The 16,823-nt window shown below is 39.8% G+C and overlaps 3 protein-coding genes across 3 annotated transcripts; 2 read left to right on the top strand and 1 right to left on the bottom strand.

Moving 5' to 3' along the window:
- Positions 1-1,252: 1,252 nt before the first annotated feature.
- On the top strand, positions 1,253-6,742 carry LOC122051532 (condensin complex subunit 3-like). The gene is made up of 12 exons (XM_042612713.1): positions 1,253-1,642; positions 1,937-2,140; positions 2,235-2,380; positions 2,469-2,725; positions 2,892-2,980; positions 4,048-4,195; positions 4,281-4,720; positions 4,811-5,319; positions 5,384-5,444; positions 5,526-5,804; positions 5,944-6,205; positions 6,287-6,742. The coding sequence occupies exons 1-12, from the start codon at positions 1,271-1,273 to the stop codon at positions 6,622-6,624; spliced, it is 3,105 nt and encodes a 1,034-aa protein (XP_042468647.1). The 5' UTR covers positions 1,253-1,270; the 3' UTR covers positions 6,625-6,742.
- Positions 6,743-6,816: 74 nt separating this feature from the next.
- Positions 6,817-7,628, top strand: LOC122051534. The gene is made up of 2 exons (XM_042612716.1): positions 6,817-7,114; positions 7,177-7,628. Exons 1-2 carry the CDS (start codon positions 6,971-6,973, stop codon positions 7,471-7,473), a joined length of 441 nt encoding a protein of 146 aa, XP_042468650.1. The 5' UTR covers positions 6,817-6,970; the 3' UTR covers positions 7,474-7,628.
- Positions 7,493-9,802, bottom strand: LOC122051533 (serine/threonine-protein kinase RIPK-like). Its single transcript, XM_042612714.1, has 5 exons — positions 9,295-9,802; positions 9,062-9,197; positions 8,506-8,642; positions 8,282-8,405; positions 7,493-8,203 (listed from the first exon to the last, which is right to left on the bottom strand). The coding sequence occupies exons 1-5, from the start codon at positions 9,676-9,678 to the stop codon at positions 7,626-7,628; spliced, it is 1,359 nt and encodes a 452-aa protein (XP_042468648.1). The 5' UTR covers positions 9,679-9,802; the 3' UTR covers positions 7,493-7,625.
- Between the last annotated feature and the right edge of the window lie 7,021 nt (positions 9,803-16,823).

The raw sequence follows: 16,823 nt of genomic DNA on the forward strand, positions 1-16,823 counted from the left end.
GCATGGTGGTAGTCCATATGTCCCCTCCTTTTCGGCACACCCTTAGTTGCCGTCGGCCGACCCACGATTTTTGTTGACTGCACAACGGTGGTCATGCTCCGATCCGCGCTGTAGTACGTTTCAACGTCGATCTGGTAGCCGATCCACGCCGCTATGCGCTTTCGGCGCTGAGCTGGCCATCGAGCTAGTATGGTGTTCCGACCTTCGAGTCGCGGTTATATTTCAGCCTATGTGATTCGTGTTCAGCTTCCTTGGTGTTAGTATGTCCCGGCCTGCGTGCCGATCCAGCATCCCGGCTTGCGTGCCGACCCAGCGTCACGGCCTGCGTGCCGATCTTGTGTGCCGGCCTGCGTGCCGATCTCATGTCTCGGCCTGCGTGCCGATCTTGGGTCCCGGCCTGCGTGCCGGTGTCGTATCCCGGTCTGCGTACCGGTGCTTTTTCCCGGTCTGCGTGTCGTTATTATCTCCCGACCTGCAGCTCATCTTTCGGCTCTGCACCTCGTTCGGCTCTTCACCGTCAGATCCAGCCTGATCAGAATCATCTACTCTTTCGGGTCGCGACAACTCAAGCCGCGTCCTATCCGAGGGCGCCCCCTGGGCCAGGGTACATCCCTCGTTCATATTTCATATGCATTTTCATTATTTCATGGCTTAGTCTTGTACTCATATATTCGTTGGATCTGCCTCGAGCATCGGGGTACCGGAGGCCGGGTCAACCCGGTCGCTGGCTGCAGATAGCGTTGACCAGAGGACTTTTGAAGACTTGATCAACACGGGAGCCATCTCAGCACACCCCTCCTCCGGGACGTCGCGACTCAGTCAACATCTCATCCACCTCACCCGGCGGTCCGTCCGACTCAGCTTCCGGACGGGATCAACCACTAAAACGACTTTCTTGTAAGATTTAAAAGATAATATTGCACGTTCTCTTTCTTTTTGGTTGATCTGTTCGAAAGATGCCTTTATTATTAGAAATAAATATAAAATCTTTATCATACCCCTAAAAAACACGAATGGATATCTTGATAGTTGACTTGATTCCAAATCATCAGAACATTTTTTTTCCGGCCAAAAATAATAAATTGAAAATTTGAACTGATAGTGAAATTCAAGGGATGTTTTTACAATTATACGGGTGGAAATGAAATTTTCACTGGAGATATACACAGGCGTGCCACGTGTTACGAGCTCACCGATTTGGGAGATGCGTCTTAAATTTAAACGAGCACTTTTTCCCGCTCAAATCATCCCAAAAAAATTTGCATCCTCGATGGCGATGGCGATGGCGGATGACGACGAGAAGCGCATCGCCGGCGAGATTGCTAGGGTCCTCGACGAGTGCCGAATCTCTCTCGCCGTCCACTCCCGCAAGATCAAGGAGCTCTCCGCCCTCCGTTCCTCCGCCGGCGGTCCCTTCTTCCGCGCCTTTTCCCGAGCCCTAACCCCTCTCTTCGACTTCCCCCGTCGCACCGTATCCTCCGAGCGCGCCATCCGGTTTGTCTCCTCCTTCGCTGCCCACCGAGATGGGAGGGACACTGCAACATCCGATGCCTTCCTGGAGGAGTTCCTCCGGTTCCTCCTCCTCGCTGCTGCTGCCGCCCACCGGGCCGCCAGGTTCCGCGGCTGTCAAATCATCTCCGAGGTCTGGAAAAGTTTACACCTTGAGTCAAATTTATGATTTCTCACTATTAGTGCCTTCAAATTGTTGCAATCTAATGCTGGTGATGCTTCTTGTGTATTAGCACGAAATTCCTATATTGATTACCCAAAATTTGCCCATTCAGTTTATTGGAGTGCCAAGAACTTGATTTGGACTGATTCAGGATTCAAGTCTTCAGTTTATTGTAGTATCTTTGTCTTGACTGGCCATCTGCATCTTGTGTTTTGTTAAATAATTCATCCTATGTTTTTCATACAAAAACTGTTGATATTACAGATAATTATGCGGCTCCCAGATGATGCAGAGGTGAGCGATGAGCTGTGGGATGAGGTATTAGATAGCATGAAGCAACGTGTAGGAGACAAAGTGCCAGCAATTCGTGGATTTGCTATCCGAGCTTTATCACGCTTTGCAAATGACGGAGAAGACAGTGACATTGTTGTTCTTTTTCTTGAAACTCTTCCTGGAGAAACAAATTCTGTATGTCCTTCAAAAAAAACATGCATACAATTTGCGATTTGCTTTATCCCATTGTCCTCTTTAGTTCTCATCATTAATTTTTATAATTCAATAGGAGGTTCGCAAGTCTATAGTCTTATCTCTGCCACCATCAGACATGACGTCTGAGGCTATCATCACATCAACCCTTGATGTTAGTGAGTCAGTGCGGAAAGCAGCATACCTTGTCTTGGCAAGTAGATTTCCACTTCCAACTCTTAGGTAATTGTCCATTATGAAAATTGGAAGCTAAATTGTATGTGCTTGATGAAATTAGACAGAGATAACTCCTTTGTTTTGGAACTCTCAGCATTAAGCAAAGGAGCATTATCCTTCAGAGAGGGCTTTTAGATCGATCTTCATCTGTATTGAATGAATGTTTGAAGATGTTGAAGGATTGGCTTACAAAGTGCTGCAATGGAGATCCAATTGTTCTTTTGAGATTTCTTGATGTTGAAACATATGAATCAGTAGGAGTGCTAGTTATGGAAACTCTCCTGAAAAATGGTATGGTGCAAGAACATCAAAGTATAAGACAACATTTGGCATCCAGCAAAACTAGTGAAGGTGAGTACTGAGTTGAAAAAGTTATTGATTTGCAAATTTACTTAACTGTTCACATCATTATAATTTTCATATATATAATTTTTGTTGTCCATTCATGTTACGTTAACACCATCATTATCTCAAACAAACTTCTTCATCCCCAAGTAGCTGAAGTTTTTTTTTTTAGAAGGAAACGGTTCAGGCATTCAGCTAATAGAAGCTGAAGTTGCTCTTTATTGGAGGACCCTATGCTGGCATTTACAAAGTAAAGCTCAAGTAAGGACTTTGTTCATGCATTTAAAATTTTGTCTAATATTTCCTTGTGTTGGATTTGATATCATGCACTCGAGTCAATTAAAAAATTCTAAACTTGCATTCTGGAAACAATGGATGGAATTATCACTTTCCCCATAGTGTACAGTCAGGAGATATTTGATAAATAATTTAATTCACAGTATTATATTCATAAATACATTATTCAAATACAAGCAATGAACTGAATAAAAATAAAAATAAAAATAAAAATAATTGCATGGCCTTGCCCTAATGTCTACATACACTTGACACACTTTGAGTTCAAAATTGCACATAATGCCCCTTTATATTATTTAAGTACAACAAACTGAATTAAAAAAACATGGAACCCTAGTACTATTGTCTACATATATTAACACTCTGAAGTTTTAGAATTGCATTTGATATCCCTTGGTTTTCCCAACCAATAATGGAGCTAGATATTTTAATATTTTTATCTAGTAAAATTGATTTGATGTGATTTAGTTTGCATGAAACAATTGTGATTTCAACAAATGTTTTGGTAATGATTTGCTACGAGTTTATAATCTCACACTGAATATTTGGTGATTGTTTGAAGATCTCCGATTGTAAAGAATATCGAAATAGATTTATGTTATTAGGAAAAATAAATATTAGGATACTGTCCTCTCAACTAGCTGAGAAGAAAATGCATATTTGTTTACCCAAAAGGTATCTATTACAAACTAGACAAAGAAGAGAGGAATGTATGTAGGCTATAGAAATTTGTGTTCGAATAAAATTCTGCTCATGCTGTACTAGGCATGTGGGAAGAATTACTATGTTTTTTAGGACAGGAGCCGGCACATAAAACTGTACAGTATTAATTGCATGGCACAGAGCTGTATAGTTTGAACATCACCTTAATTTCAGTTCTTTTTCAATTCTAAAATATTGCATAGTCATCACAAAGTAATTGTTCTTTAGATTAATTTCAGCTTGATATTGATGATAGTCAAGCTTCTTTGTTGAGGAATATTCCAATTTGCATAATGAATATAAATTTCCTTCTCATTGTCATCAAACAGATAAAAGGTACTGATGCCGCTAGTGCCACGGGCACAGAAGCAGCAATATATGCATCAGAAGCTTCAGACAATAATGACCTTTTAGAGGCAATCCTTCCGGCAACAGTGTCTGCCTTTGTTGATTTGGTAAAACTGCATCTATCAGCTGGTGAGATTTTGTTCTGCATTTTGCTCTCAATCTATGAATCACCAAACAATTTAGATCTTGCCACCAAATCATGTTGTATTTACAGGTCCAAATCACCACTTCACTGCCCGTCAGCTATTACTACTCGGGACAATGCTCGATTTCTCAGACTTGACAAACAGGAAAGTTGCTAGTGAATTTGTTAATGAACTTTTACTAACGCCTCTTGAATTCGAAGTTGATGAGGATGGGAATAAGATTGTCATTGGTGATGGAATCAGTCTCGGTGGAGATAAGGAATGGGCAAGAGCAGTAGCAGAACTGGCTAAAAAAGTGCATGCTTCAGTGGGTGAATTTGAAGCAGTAATTACTGGTGTTATTAAGGTGCTTGCCCAGCCTTGCAGAGATAGAACTGCTGACTTCATAAACTGGATGCATTGTCTTGCAGTTACTGGTCTTCTTTTGGAAAACATTAATAATATTTGGAGTCTAAAAGGCACTGGCATTGAACCTTCTGAGCTTCTACATGCTTTACTGCTTGCTGGGGTAAGTGTGTAGGTGATTCACTGAGATAGCATTATAAGATCTCACTAACACTACTATGCTTATGAAAACTAAAAATTTCATGGAATGCAGGCACAACAGAGCCATACTGATGTACAAAGAGTTGCAGTAAGATGCATTGGCCTCTATGGACTTCTAGAAAATAGATTGACTGGAGAGCTAGTTACACAACTAAGATCTTCCTTTGTAAATGGTGCTGCTTCAGTAAGAATCATGACAGGCAAGTCGATGTTGGATTTGCTGGCATGGCATGGTCCTCAAGAACTCGATAAAGCAATTGGGATAGATATTAGTCAGTCTAATAATGAAAAAGGATTTATTTCTATCAACTCCTTAAATTTGATGGAGGATACCAACGTAGGCTTGCTTGATTTGCTTTACTATGGACTGAACGCTGATAACAATGGTGAACTTGGTGATGCTGATGAACATGAGAGTGTCCATTCTGTTCTTGCTGAAGGCTTTGCTAAAATTCTCCTTTTGAGTGAGAATTATCCAAGTATTTCTACTAGTTTACATCCTTTGGTCTTAGCCAGACTCATAAAGTTGTACTTTTGTGATGAAACTAAGGAATTACAAAGGTAAAGATAGCCCCATACAATTTGTTATTTTTTTTATTTTTACTAATTATTTTTTTTAACGCAGGTTAAAGCAATGCTTGTCCATATTTTTTGAGCATTATCCTGCCCTCTCGTGCATTCACAAGGCAAGTTGTTAGATTTATTGCATTGGAGATAATTAATGTCAATGCAGCTTCATTTCTTATGGCCTGAGTTTCCTTGTGTAGAGGTGTATCTCCACTGCTTTTATTCCTACGGTGAGATCTTTCTGGCCGGGTATTTATGGTAATTCTAGTGGTTCTTCACTCATTGTGTCGAAAATGAGAAAGAGAGCATTATTAGTTGCACGCTTCATGTTACAAATGATTCAAGTCCCTCTTTTGTCAAAAGAATCCAAGGAGGATGAATCCAACAAAGTGAACTCTGAAAGCCATTCTTGCTCATTCCAAATGTCTGATGATTTTGACGATGGGATGGAGGGAATCGCCATTCGCATTGCTGCAGAGGTAAAGACTATAACTTCAGCATGGTTTAGCTTTGTTGCTTATCCATCTTTTGAACGCGTGCGAGATTATTTTTTCAGTGTTTCAGCATTATTCATTCAAGAAGTGTGTATAATTGATACTTATGCTAAGCACCATTTAGGTTGCAAGCTTCTCAGAGAAGAAAACATCTGCAGGAAAATCTTATATGCTGGCACTGTCTCGGCTAGCAACTTCAATTCAGTTCCGCGCATCTGAGCAACATTCTATCAAGTGTATGAGGAACCTATTGAATACCATGAGCTATTTAGTAACAGGGGATAAAGATATCATCAAAGAGTTCAATCTTATGGCAACGCGTCTCAGATCTCTTGACAAACATCCCGATGAAGAAATATCAGAGGATCAATTAGCCACTATTTTCAGTACTACTACACCACAAACTTTGACTGAATTCAGCATGAATAAATCTAGCACCAACTCTATGACAATGCTTGTCATTTCAGGGAAGTTGGGACTGGAGTGGAACCCAAGCATTACATCTGCAACCTTCCCTCCAACACCTGCACAACGGTCTGCTAGGAGTGCTCCGGCCAGGCGGCAAAGGGTAAGGCGTGAAGTTTCCTCGTCTGATGACAATGACAGTGCTGAGGACAATGCTGCAAGTGTCTCTGTGGCCCCGATGACTGCGAGCTGGATCAGCGGGCGGTCTCAGAGGGCGAGCAAGACTGCAGCAATCAGCAAGATGTCAACCAAACTCCGAACTGAATTCTTGTCTGACAATGAAGAGGATGAGGAGTCAGATGTGACAGCAGCAGCAGAAGAAGAGCCTTCTTCAGAATGAAATGTTTTGTATCGACATTGAATATTTGTTCTTGTTTATTCTTGCTTTCAAAGTGTTATGGACTTGGTTGCTAGATTATCTGCCAAATTGCAAATTTGTTATAGATTAGATGATAAAATATGTCCGTGCTAAATGTGATCTAGTTGGCAGTTGGTAGATGCCGATCAAATTGGCTGATTTACCACCCCTTTTCACCTTGAATCATTTTACTTGTAACTAACACACCGACAGGTAACAACTAATCCAACCACCCTTCTTATTTAACTCCATCTTCGTCTCCATTTTCAAACCACTCGCGACATTAAATACTCGAGTGATCAGATGTTTTGGTAACTGGCCAGTAGCCATGCAATCGACCGGTTACTTGCAAGACGCGGTGGCGCAGTGGATCCACCCCCTCATCAATGCAACTCCGCTGCCGCCATTGTCACCGCTGCCACCGCTGCCACCGCTGCCACCGAGTATCCAAGAGCTTCACCATCTTCTTCAGGTATAGAACTACTTAAGTCGACTGGTCCTAATTCAATGCATAAAACACACTTCCTCCAGCAGGGGGATTCAGATTCAAGGTGCTCCTCTCTGGAAGAGCCACGGCAATTGAAGAGCAGCAGCAGGAGAGTCCTGGTGATGTGCCCATTCGCGGTGGTGAAGCCAGACGATGTGACACTGGAGGATATCAACGCCAGGCTTCTCAGACGGCCACAGCGGTCAGTGCGGCACTCGGCCACGGCGACCGGAGTGCACAAACGCAGACAGGGCATGCTGGGATTCTCCGGCAAGGCAGTGGTCGCCGCCACGAGGATCCACACCGGAGGAAGGGGCACCATAACGATCATCAAAACCAAATAAGGAGGGAGGGCAATTTAGCTACAATCTAAACATCTCAAAAATTCATATCAAAACATCGAGAAACAAAGCCACCAACCAACAAACAGTACGTAGTGTGTTTGATTAACGTATCGTGTATGTCTTATATGCACTATAAACAAACAATTAATTACTCATGCTCCGCGTTCTTGGCTGTGACTTTTCAACCTCCGAAAGTGAGAGTTCCGGAACAGATTATTGCCATCCTTATGAAGAGCAACCTCGGAGTGAATCACTGAATTAGGGAACTGTTGTCTGTGCCTTTCATCGTGATTGTTGTGGTTCTTCTCTTCGATCTCACATATCGTCTTCTTCTTCTTCTTCTTCTTCTCCTTACTCTGATCTTCCTCTTCACACGTCTTCTCCTTCGTCGCAACATAGACGAAGGAACCGACGGGTACATCATTCAAACTGAGAAGTGGCTCCAAAGTCTCCACCACAGTTTTCATACTCGGTCTCGCCTTTGGAGTGTGGCTCAGGCACTTGTACGCGACCCCGGCCACTCTTTGAGCTCCTTTGATGGAGTAAAGCCCATCGAGGTTCGGGTCCATGACACGCCTAAGCTTCTCTGCATTGGTGAGGTAAGGCCTTGCCCAATCGACTAGATTCTTCTGTCGGCCCGGTCGGTTCTTGTCAACGCACCGTTGACCCGCAAATAGCTCCAACAACACGACTCCAAAACTATAGACATCGCTCTTGGCATTCAAGTGGCCTGAATCAGATTCAGTGTTAGACCAACACTATAACATATAACAAATGAATTCATAAGAACTCGTTTTTCATGTCGTACCGGTCAAAATATACTCGGGTGCGGCGTACCCATACGTGCCCATGACACGTGTCGTCACGTGAGTCTTGTCGCCTTGCGGGCCATCCTTTGCGAGCCCGAAATCAGAGAGCTTAACCGTGTAGTCCTGTGTTTAGATGTAAATGCTTTAGGACTACTCCTACAACTACAACAATACAATGTGATACTGAATTGCCAAAGGAAGAATTGAGAAAATGAATAGTTACCTCATCGAGTAAAATATTTGAAGCTTTGAAATCGCGATAGATGACCGGCTTATCGGCTTCATGGAGAAAGGCCAGTCCCTTTGCAGCTCCGACAGCTATCTTTAACCTTGTCGACCATGGCAACCAAGCAAGGAGTCCTTCAAAGAAATAAACTAGAAATGGTAAATAAAATGACTAAATCTATTTTTATTGTCATCATTCATTATTTTATTTATTAATTGTTGCTAAAGACTAGCAAGAATGGATCAAATTTAATCCACTAAATAAAGTGATGTGATTGAAAGTGAATGTTTGATTCATCTTATTGTTTTATGAAGGCAAACAAAGTCAAGTGATGATGGCTGTCAAGAAGGTGATGGCTGAACAATAATTCTTTCATTGATAAAAATAAATGATAACTTTTTATATGTAAAAAACAGCCGAATCTTATCCACTGGCTGGGCTTGAGTATTGAAGATCTAATTAAACTAATACATCTTAATTTAAAATGGATCACTAATCGATAAAAATCATGATAATTAATCAGATTATGAGGAGGAGAAGAAGACAAGCATACTCTTGAAAAGTTGATCCTCCAAGCTCCCTCTCGCCATGTACTCATAGACCAACATTCTGTGTTCATCCTCACAGCAATATCCAATTAATTTAACCAGATGCGGATGCCTCAGCTGCCCTAAATACACCACCTCGGCCTGCAATTAATCAAACAACGAGGGGTAAATTGAAAAGGCTTGCGGGATTTTTCGAAAAACTCCAGAGTTTCTAATAAATTGCGATCCGATCCCTCACCAGCCACTCCCGGTGGCCCTGATGCCCGCCGAGGTCCAGCGACTTGACGGCGACTTGCTGCGGGCGGATCCCCGGGCGGATCCGCTCGTCGACGAACCCCTTGTAGACGGGTCCGAAGCCGCCGGACCCGAGCAAGTTGGCCATGGCGAAGTTCCTCGTCGCCGCCTTCAGCTCCGAGATGGTGAACGCCACCAGCTCCGACCCGGCCTGCAGCGTCAGTGACAGGTCTTCCTCCAGCGACTTCGGATCCGAATCCGACACCCTCCGCTCCGAATCCGAACTACTCTCGTCTGCGGTGCCCGTCGCTCCTCCAGTTCCTCCTCCTCCTCCCCAGCAGCTCATCAGCCAGGAGGACGACCGCCGCCTTCGACTCTGCTCCGCCATGAAGCGATCTGATTGAATCGGGATAGAGTCTGTCACGTAGTGGGCGAGGAGTGGGCGTGATATGTATAGATCGAGTGAGGGAGAGTGGGAGCAAGGAGGAAGAAGGGAGGAAGGAGGAAGGAGAGGAAGGTGCAAGAATGGACAGGTCAAGTACATGCACTCAGTCGGCATGCTCTCGGCTTCTTCCACATTTTTTTTTTAAAATCTTTTTTTTTTTTAAAAAAATGAATTATTTATTAAGTTAAATGTAATTTTAATAGAGTTAATATTATTTTATATTATATAACTTGAAAATTAGAAGGTCTAAGTAATTTTAGAGAATCTGAGATTATTTTTAAAACTAAACAATAGAATTTAAATTATTTTGTTATTTAATAATATTGATTCAAATGGGAGAGCAAATCTCCTGGATCATTTTTTTGTGGTCTTGAGGATGGACCATTCATATTTACGATAGGATCGTAATCGTGATTCGATCGTAATTGGTTGCGATTCCTTCCTAAGTTCATTGTCTCTATCAAATTATAGTTTCGTTTGGAACGGACGACCAGAGGCCGCTCGAAGGAAATCCTTGCTCGATGCCCAGCAACCTCGCCACTTATTCACCACTAGTCTCCTTCGAGCTGCCTCCAGCCGTCCGTTCCGAACCAAACTATAATCTAATGGGGACGATGAACCTAGAAAGAGATCGTAACTAATTGCGACTGGATCATGATCATGATCCGATCATAAATATGAATGATCCATCTCCTAAATCACAAAAATGGTCCAGAAAATCCTGACTCTTCAAATTATCAGCTCAATTTACGAAGTTACAAATATTTTATTTTATTATTATTATTATTATTTTTGCAGATAGAAATGAACCATTTTGGTGATAAAATAAAATTCTAAAAGGTAGAAACTGCTACATTTCGACAGAAGTTGACATCGTAACCGAAATATTTTTATGTTATTTATAAAATGTTATTTTTGGTTAGTTTAATTTTAAATATTAAATTTACATTAAATTTGATCTTATAAACACAATCCAAATCTGTTGCTAGTGCACAACTACTCTCTCTTGACTTTTGAATCTCATGTGAGAACATTTTAAGAACTCGTTAAAGAAACATTTGATTTGTCTTAATTCCATGCCTTCTACATTTAACACATGCGTGTTTACTGTCCCATATATTGATCATTAAATTGCTGCATACTTTCCTCTAACTTAGTTCATTCAACACGTGGGAAACATTTCATTCAATTTGGATTTCATCATGAGTTGGACCTCACTTACTCTGATTGTTTCATTGTGATGGATTAGGGAAGGTTAATCTCATTTAGAAGCGTAATAAGATAGGTTTAAGAAAATAGATTAGTCTACAAGCGAGTGCTTATGTGAATGAGATTTCCATTTGTGTTAAATGTGTTGATTAATAGTTAACAATAAAAGTTAATGTGAACAAGTAAGCATGATAAATGTGTCGGGTCAACTAATGTTTATAATAAAAGCTCAAGTGACATTGACATTGAATTTGAGACGTGGATGAGCTCTTGGTGTGTTTAGGGTTAGCAATAGGTTAATCACTAAACCCACTGAATCATTTAAATTGACATCGAACCACTTATTTTTTTGGACCTAACTAAATTGACTGAACTTTCATACAAAAGTTAATCAGATAAAACATCAATTAAATGTATCAAATATCGAAATAATCAAACTTTCAATTAAATGAGAACTTGGAAGGAAAATGAATCATAGATTACGGAATTTGAAATTTTAAATTTTGATTTTGATTCGTGCATAGCCGAATTTAGTTTAACTGGTTTAATCAAATTCAAAATTTTCAAATCAAAATTGAACTAATTTGATCAAAATAATTATAATCATTTTAAGAAAACAAATTTTTTAAATCTATTTAGTAGATTAATTCAATTTAACTAATATAAATTAATTAACTAAAAGTAATGTGAATGATCAATTTAACTTTGAATCATCTGATTAGAAAAATAAAATAGAATAAATTAATATTTTCGTATGCCGTGTGTGACTCTTAGTTGCGTACGCTGACAAAACATTACAAAGACGTCAATTAGACAATAATAAAACAAACTCAATTAAGTCAACCTTAATATTCATAAAAAATAAGTAGTTTAGTTCACCTTGGATCCAAATGAATGGATAAGGATATCTTAACGTAGTTTGGTTCACTTGTCGATTCAATCTTAGAGATATTGATTTATAGATCATCACAACTAGTGAACATTGGCATACATTTGATGCTTTCATCCCTTTACGGTATAGTAAAAAAGCGTCAAATTATTATCCATACATCCTAGATTTGATCCACGACTATATTATATTTGTAAGATTTTTTTTTTTTTTTTTTTTTCAAATAGGATGCGTAACCAGGAGATGTTGGACTTCTAGGTAGTCCATCGCGAATACTTCCTGATTTATCCCAGTGGTAGGTGGGAATTTCTATAGGAACAGGCCAGTCGCCCTAGGTTCGGTGTTACCTGATTTATCATTTTTTTTTTTTTTTGCATAAGAGAGTCACCTTAGCCTCGGGGTTATGGAACAATGAAAAAGCGTAAGTTGTCACCCAGACACTTGCAGTTTAATCCCCATTTATGACTCATATGAAAGAATTTTTCTCCAAATGAGCATATAATCATAAGATGTTAGGCTTCTGGGCCATCCACCATTAGCGCTATCCAAATTACTTTAGCGGCTGGCGGAAAATTTCTGTAGGATTAGATCGATAGCCCCAGTTTTGGTGTTACCTAGTTCAACAATTTTTTTTTGGCATAAGCAAGTCATCTTTTGTCGTATGAGATGGTCATTCATACTTGTCCCCTAGGGCTACGTTGTAATGGTTGAGCCTCCAAATGTGAAACTCAATTGCAGTGAATTGCAGAGGATTTTACCTCTAATAGGTAGTGGGTCTGAGAAAGCAAGTCGTTTGGATAGACTATCACGAGTATTTTCCGATTTACCCTAATGGATGGTGGAAAATTTTGTGGGGTCAACTTGTCGTTTCCAAGATTAGTCGATTCAAAGAACTTGACACTTGATGCTAACTAAAAAATAATAATTTTTCACGCTCCCACGGGCATAGCCAAGTTAACACTTGGGTGGTAGATTATCAATGAGAGTAGTGATCAAATTCTTAGAGGAACAATTTCTTAGGGAATAAAATATCTCCGATCTAAAGGGATCGATCGGTCATTGTGATTTACTCCTTTTATCTTGTTGTAGGGACAGGAGTGAAGGGGGCTTAGAGTGTGCCAGTCACCTTTTGTCACATGAGATGGTTATTTCATGATTACTTGATGGGCCAACTATGAGATCGAATCATCTATTCCATAATTACCCAAGTCGTAAAATCTTGATGCATGTATAAAAAAGAGATGGTTAAGAATATTTAGCCCTAGATGCGGTGGCAAGAAACATTATGCATTTCCCAAGCAATCATTGAACTATTGGTGAAGTTGGAGCGCTACGTCAAAAATCGTCGCACTTCCGGAATTTACTTGGTGGATAGAATATGAGGTCAAACCCTCTATCCTCTTTCTATATATATATAATGACATGGTAAGTTGTGGGACAGACTCCCTAGATAATAAGGATTCGAATTTCAAATATCACTTATGATCCATTTGAGTTTCCAAATTAACAATATGTGAACTATAGTGTGATAATAAGTGATAGGACGGACTCCCTCAGCAATAAGGGCTCAAATGTCACTCAGGATCGATTTGGACTTCTCGATGTATCATCATGACCGATGAAAAATTTTAATAGGGACAAGACAGTCACCATGATCATAAAAATTAGATATTTAGACTAAAAAACAAATAAAAAAAAAGAGATGGTTATCAGTATTGGTCCCTAGGCACGGCACAGCACAGCACAGCGGCAAAGCACTAAAGAGAATAGCTAAGGTTTGAATTGCAGGTGTACCCGATTATGGTATACCGTAGTACATTTTCCTTAAGGGTAAGGGGCTACTGATGTTTTTAGATTTATCTAATAACACGACCTAAGGTAAGACCGCCGATCTCCAAAATTAGTTGAGCCAAATCTAAATACGTAGATTAAAAAAAATGGTTAACAATATCAATTGGTCCAATCCATCACCGCCATTTTAGTGGTCAATAAACATCAAATTCCATTTCAACTGACACCTTATCCTTATCTAATTTGATATAAAATGTTGAACTCCCACTTTTATGGAAGTTTTCTACCGTTAATAGGATAAATTAAAATGTATTATATCCCATAAGTTGTGCATCAGTTTAAAAGAAAAATCCCTATCAATATAAATTAATCCTGTGGTTGAGTTTTTTTTTTTACATATAGAAAGTATGGCATATTAATTGTGATATAATTCATCACTGCAATCATTGATGGTATATAAGTGCACACCTTACGAGTATAATGTTTATTTATTTATTTATAATTTCTATAGCTTCCTGCACCTAAATTTTAAATTATAAATTCTAATATAAAATACACTGCGTGTTCATAGAAATGTACATTATATATATATATATGAAAATCGAGTCGACATATTCAGTGAATTATAGAGGATTTTATCTCTAATAGGTAGTGAGTCTGAGAAAGCAAGTCGTTTGGATAGACTATCACGAGTACTTTTCGATTTATCCTAATGAACAGCGAAAAATTTTAAGGAGTCGACTAGTCATTTTCAGGATTAGTCGATTTAAAGAATTGGACACTTGGTGCTGTAGTATTAGCCCTAGTGCCAATTATGAGATGATTGTAAAGGGTTCATTTTGTATCATATATCATTCTAATAATAGACAGAGTTGGTTATTATATTTATTTCAGTTCAGTACCAATTGAATAAGTATAATAATGTCCTTAGGTAGTAGGTTCTTGTCTACAGTATATCAATTAGTTGAATTGATAGTGAGATATTGTAGAGAACACTACTCTTAACTATTCCTAGTCGAGCATTAATATACAAGGACAATATTAATTCATTGAGACTAACATGTAGGTCAGCGGATGACTTGATCTCATAAGTCATGGATATGAGATATCAGGTTGACACATGAATATATATTAGAGAATATATACTGAATAACCCACCATGAGAATGTTTCATGAATCGTCGTATGAGTGTCATAAACATTCTCATGTAACTATTGGTATGAATAGTCATTAGACCTGAAGTCACTATAGTTCCTTACATAAGGAGTTGTATACTTTGGTATTGTCAATCGTCACCTATAATAGGGTAGACTATAAAGTCGATCACTGGGTATGCAATAAATTATGCGGAGGGATGTGAATGATGTAGATGAGATCTATTCTTTCATATGACGGAAGCGATACTGTGGGCCCCTTGATTAGTAGGACACAAGAAAACATGACCATGCGTAAATGAGTCAATATGAGATATTGAGTTCATTTGTTTGAGTGTGTCTACTTGGAAATCAAGAAACACAAAGATTGATAAGAGGATGATACGGTCTATGCCTCATTGATCAATTTAGATATCAAAGACAGAGAGACTAAGTCATACAAGATAATAGCCATGGACAGGTTAGGTCGGATTTCGACTTTCTCGTCACTTGGGTAGTAATGATGCCTTGCTAGATGCCACTCATTGTTTATGTATCGCAAATGCTGATTTGGGTACATTGCCAACGTTACGAGAGCCTATAGGATCACACACAAAGAACAAGTAGATTTGGAGATGAGTTCATATGATGAATCATTTGGATTAAGTGTAATCCGAATTGAACTTATTGAGTTAGACTCAAATAGATCCAATTGTTGGATTGAGTTCAATTGCATGAGAATTAATGGGTTAGACTCATTGGGTGAACTTGAGTTCATAAAGAAAGTTAAATGGTCAAAATTGAACCATTAGATTGAATGGTTGATTTTGAGCCATTGGATTAGAAGGTGAAAGGATGGAGACTCTTGGTACACCATGGGATGGTTATAAATATCATTTTGGATGATATTTTTCATGTGAGTTTTAAGAGAGTTTTCATGTGTTGAGACCTTTGACATTTTTCTTCTTCCTCCTTCCCCCTCTTGGCCGAACACACCATTAAGGTTGCTAGCACAACCTTGTGTATTTTCCTCTTCAATCTTGTTGAGTTTGTGAGACAAACGAAGGCAAGACTTGTTCGTGTGGATACCATAGAGGCGCGGACGTGTGATCGTGCTGAAATCCGAGCTGTCGGGAGATCGTGTGCACGCATCAAGGGTATAATCCTATCATGTTGCTTAGTATAGATTATTTTCAGAAAATGTTTCTTCCCTTCGCATGGATCTGCTGGATAGAGGATCTAGTAATTTTTCACTGCGCTTCCGCGTGTTTAGTGCGCTAGATCCCAACAGGTGCTAACTAAAAAAAATAATTTTTCACGCTCCCACGGGCATAGCCAAGTTAATACTTGGGTGGTAGATTGCCAATGAGAGCAGTGATCGAATCCTCAGAGGAACAATCTCTCTGAGAATAAAATATCTCCGATCTAAAGGGACCGATCAATCATTATGATTTACTCCCTTTATCTCGTTGTAGGGCCAGGAGTGAGAGGGGGGGGGGGCTTAGAGTGTGTGGATCACTTTTTTGTCACATGAGATGGTTAAGAATATTTAGCCCTAGATGCGGTGGTAAGAAACATTATGCATTTCCCAAGCAATCATTGAACTATTGGTGAAGTTGGAGCACCACGTCAGAAATCGTCGCACTTCCTGAATTTACTTGGTGGATAGAATATGAGGTCAAACCCTCTATCCTCTCTCTCTATATATATATGTTGCAAAAGGCGGGTCCCGCCGCCCAGCGGCCCCCTCACCCCTGCCCCACGAGTATGAGAGGGAGTAAATCACGGTGAATACGGGCCCGGCGATGACATGGCGGTCGAAGGTGTTTAGCACGGACAGATATTGATGTTATCGCAATTGCTGCCGCAGACCTTCGACCTCCCGACCCATGTTGCAAGAATACCATGTCATAACCGGTTGATCCCGCCCGTGGGGGCTCTCTCTATATATATAATGACATGGTAAGTTGTGGGACAGACTCCCTAGATAATAAGGATTCGAATTTCAAATATCACTCATGATCCATTTGAGTTTCCAAATTAACAATATGTGAACTATAGTGCAA

This window comes from Zingiber officinale, chromosome 3A, assembly GCF_018446385.1.
Source record: "Zingiber officinale cultivar Zhangliang chromosome 3A, Zo_v1.1, whole genome shotgun sequence".
Classification (NCBI taxonomy): Eukaryota; Viridiplantae; Streptophyta; class Magnoliopsida; order Zingiberales; family Zingiberaceae; genus Zingiber; species Zingiber officinale.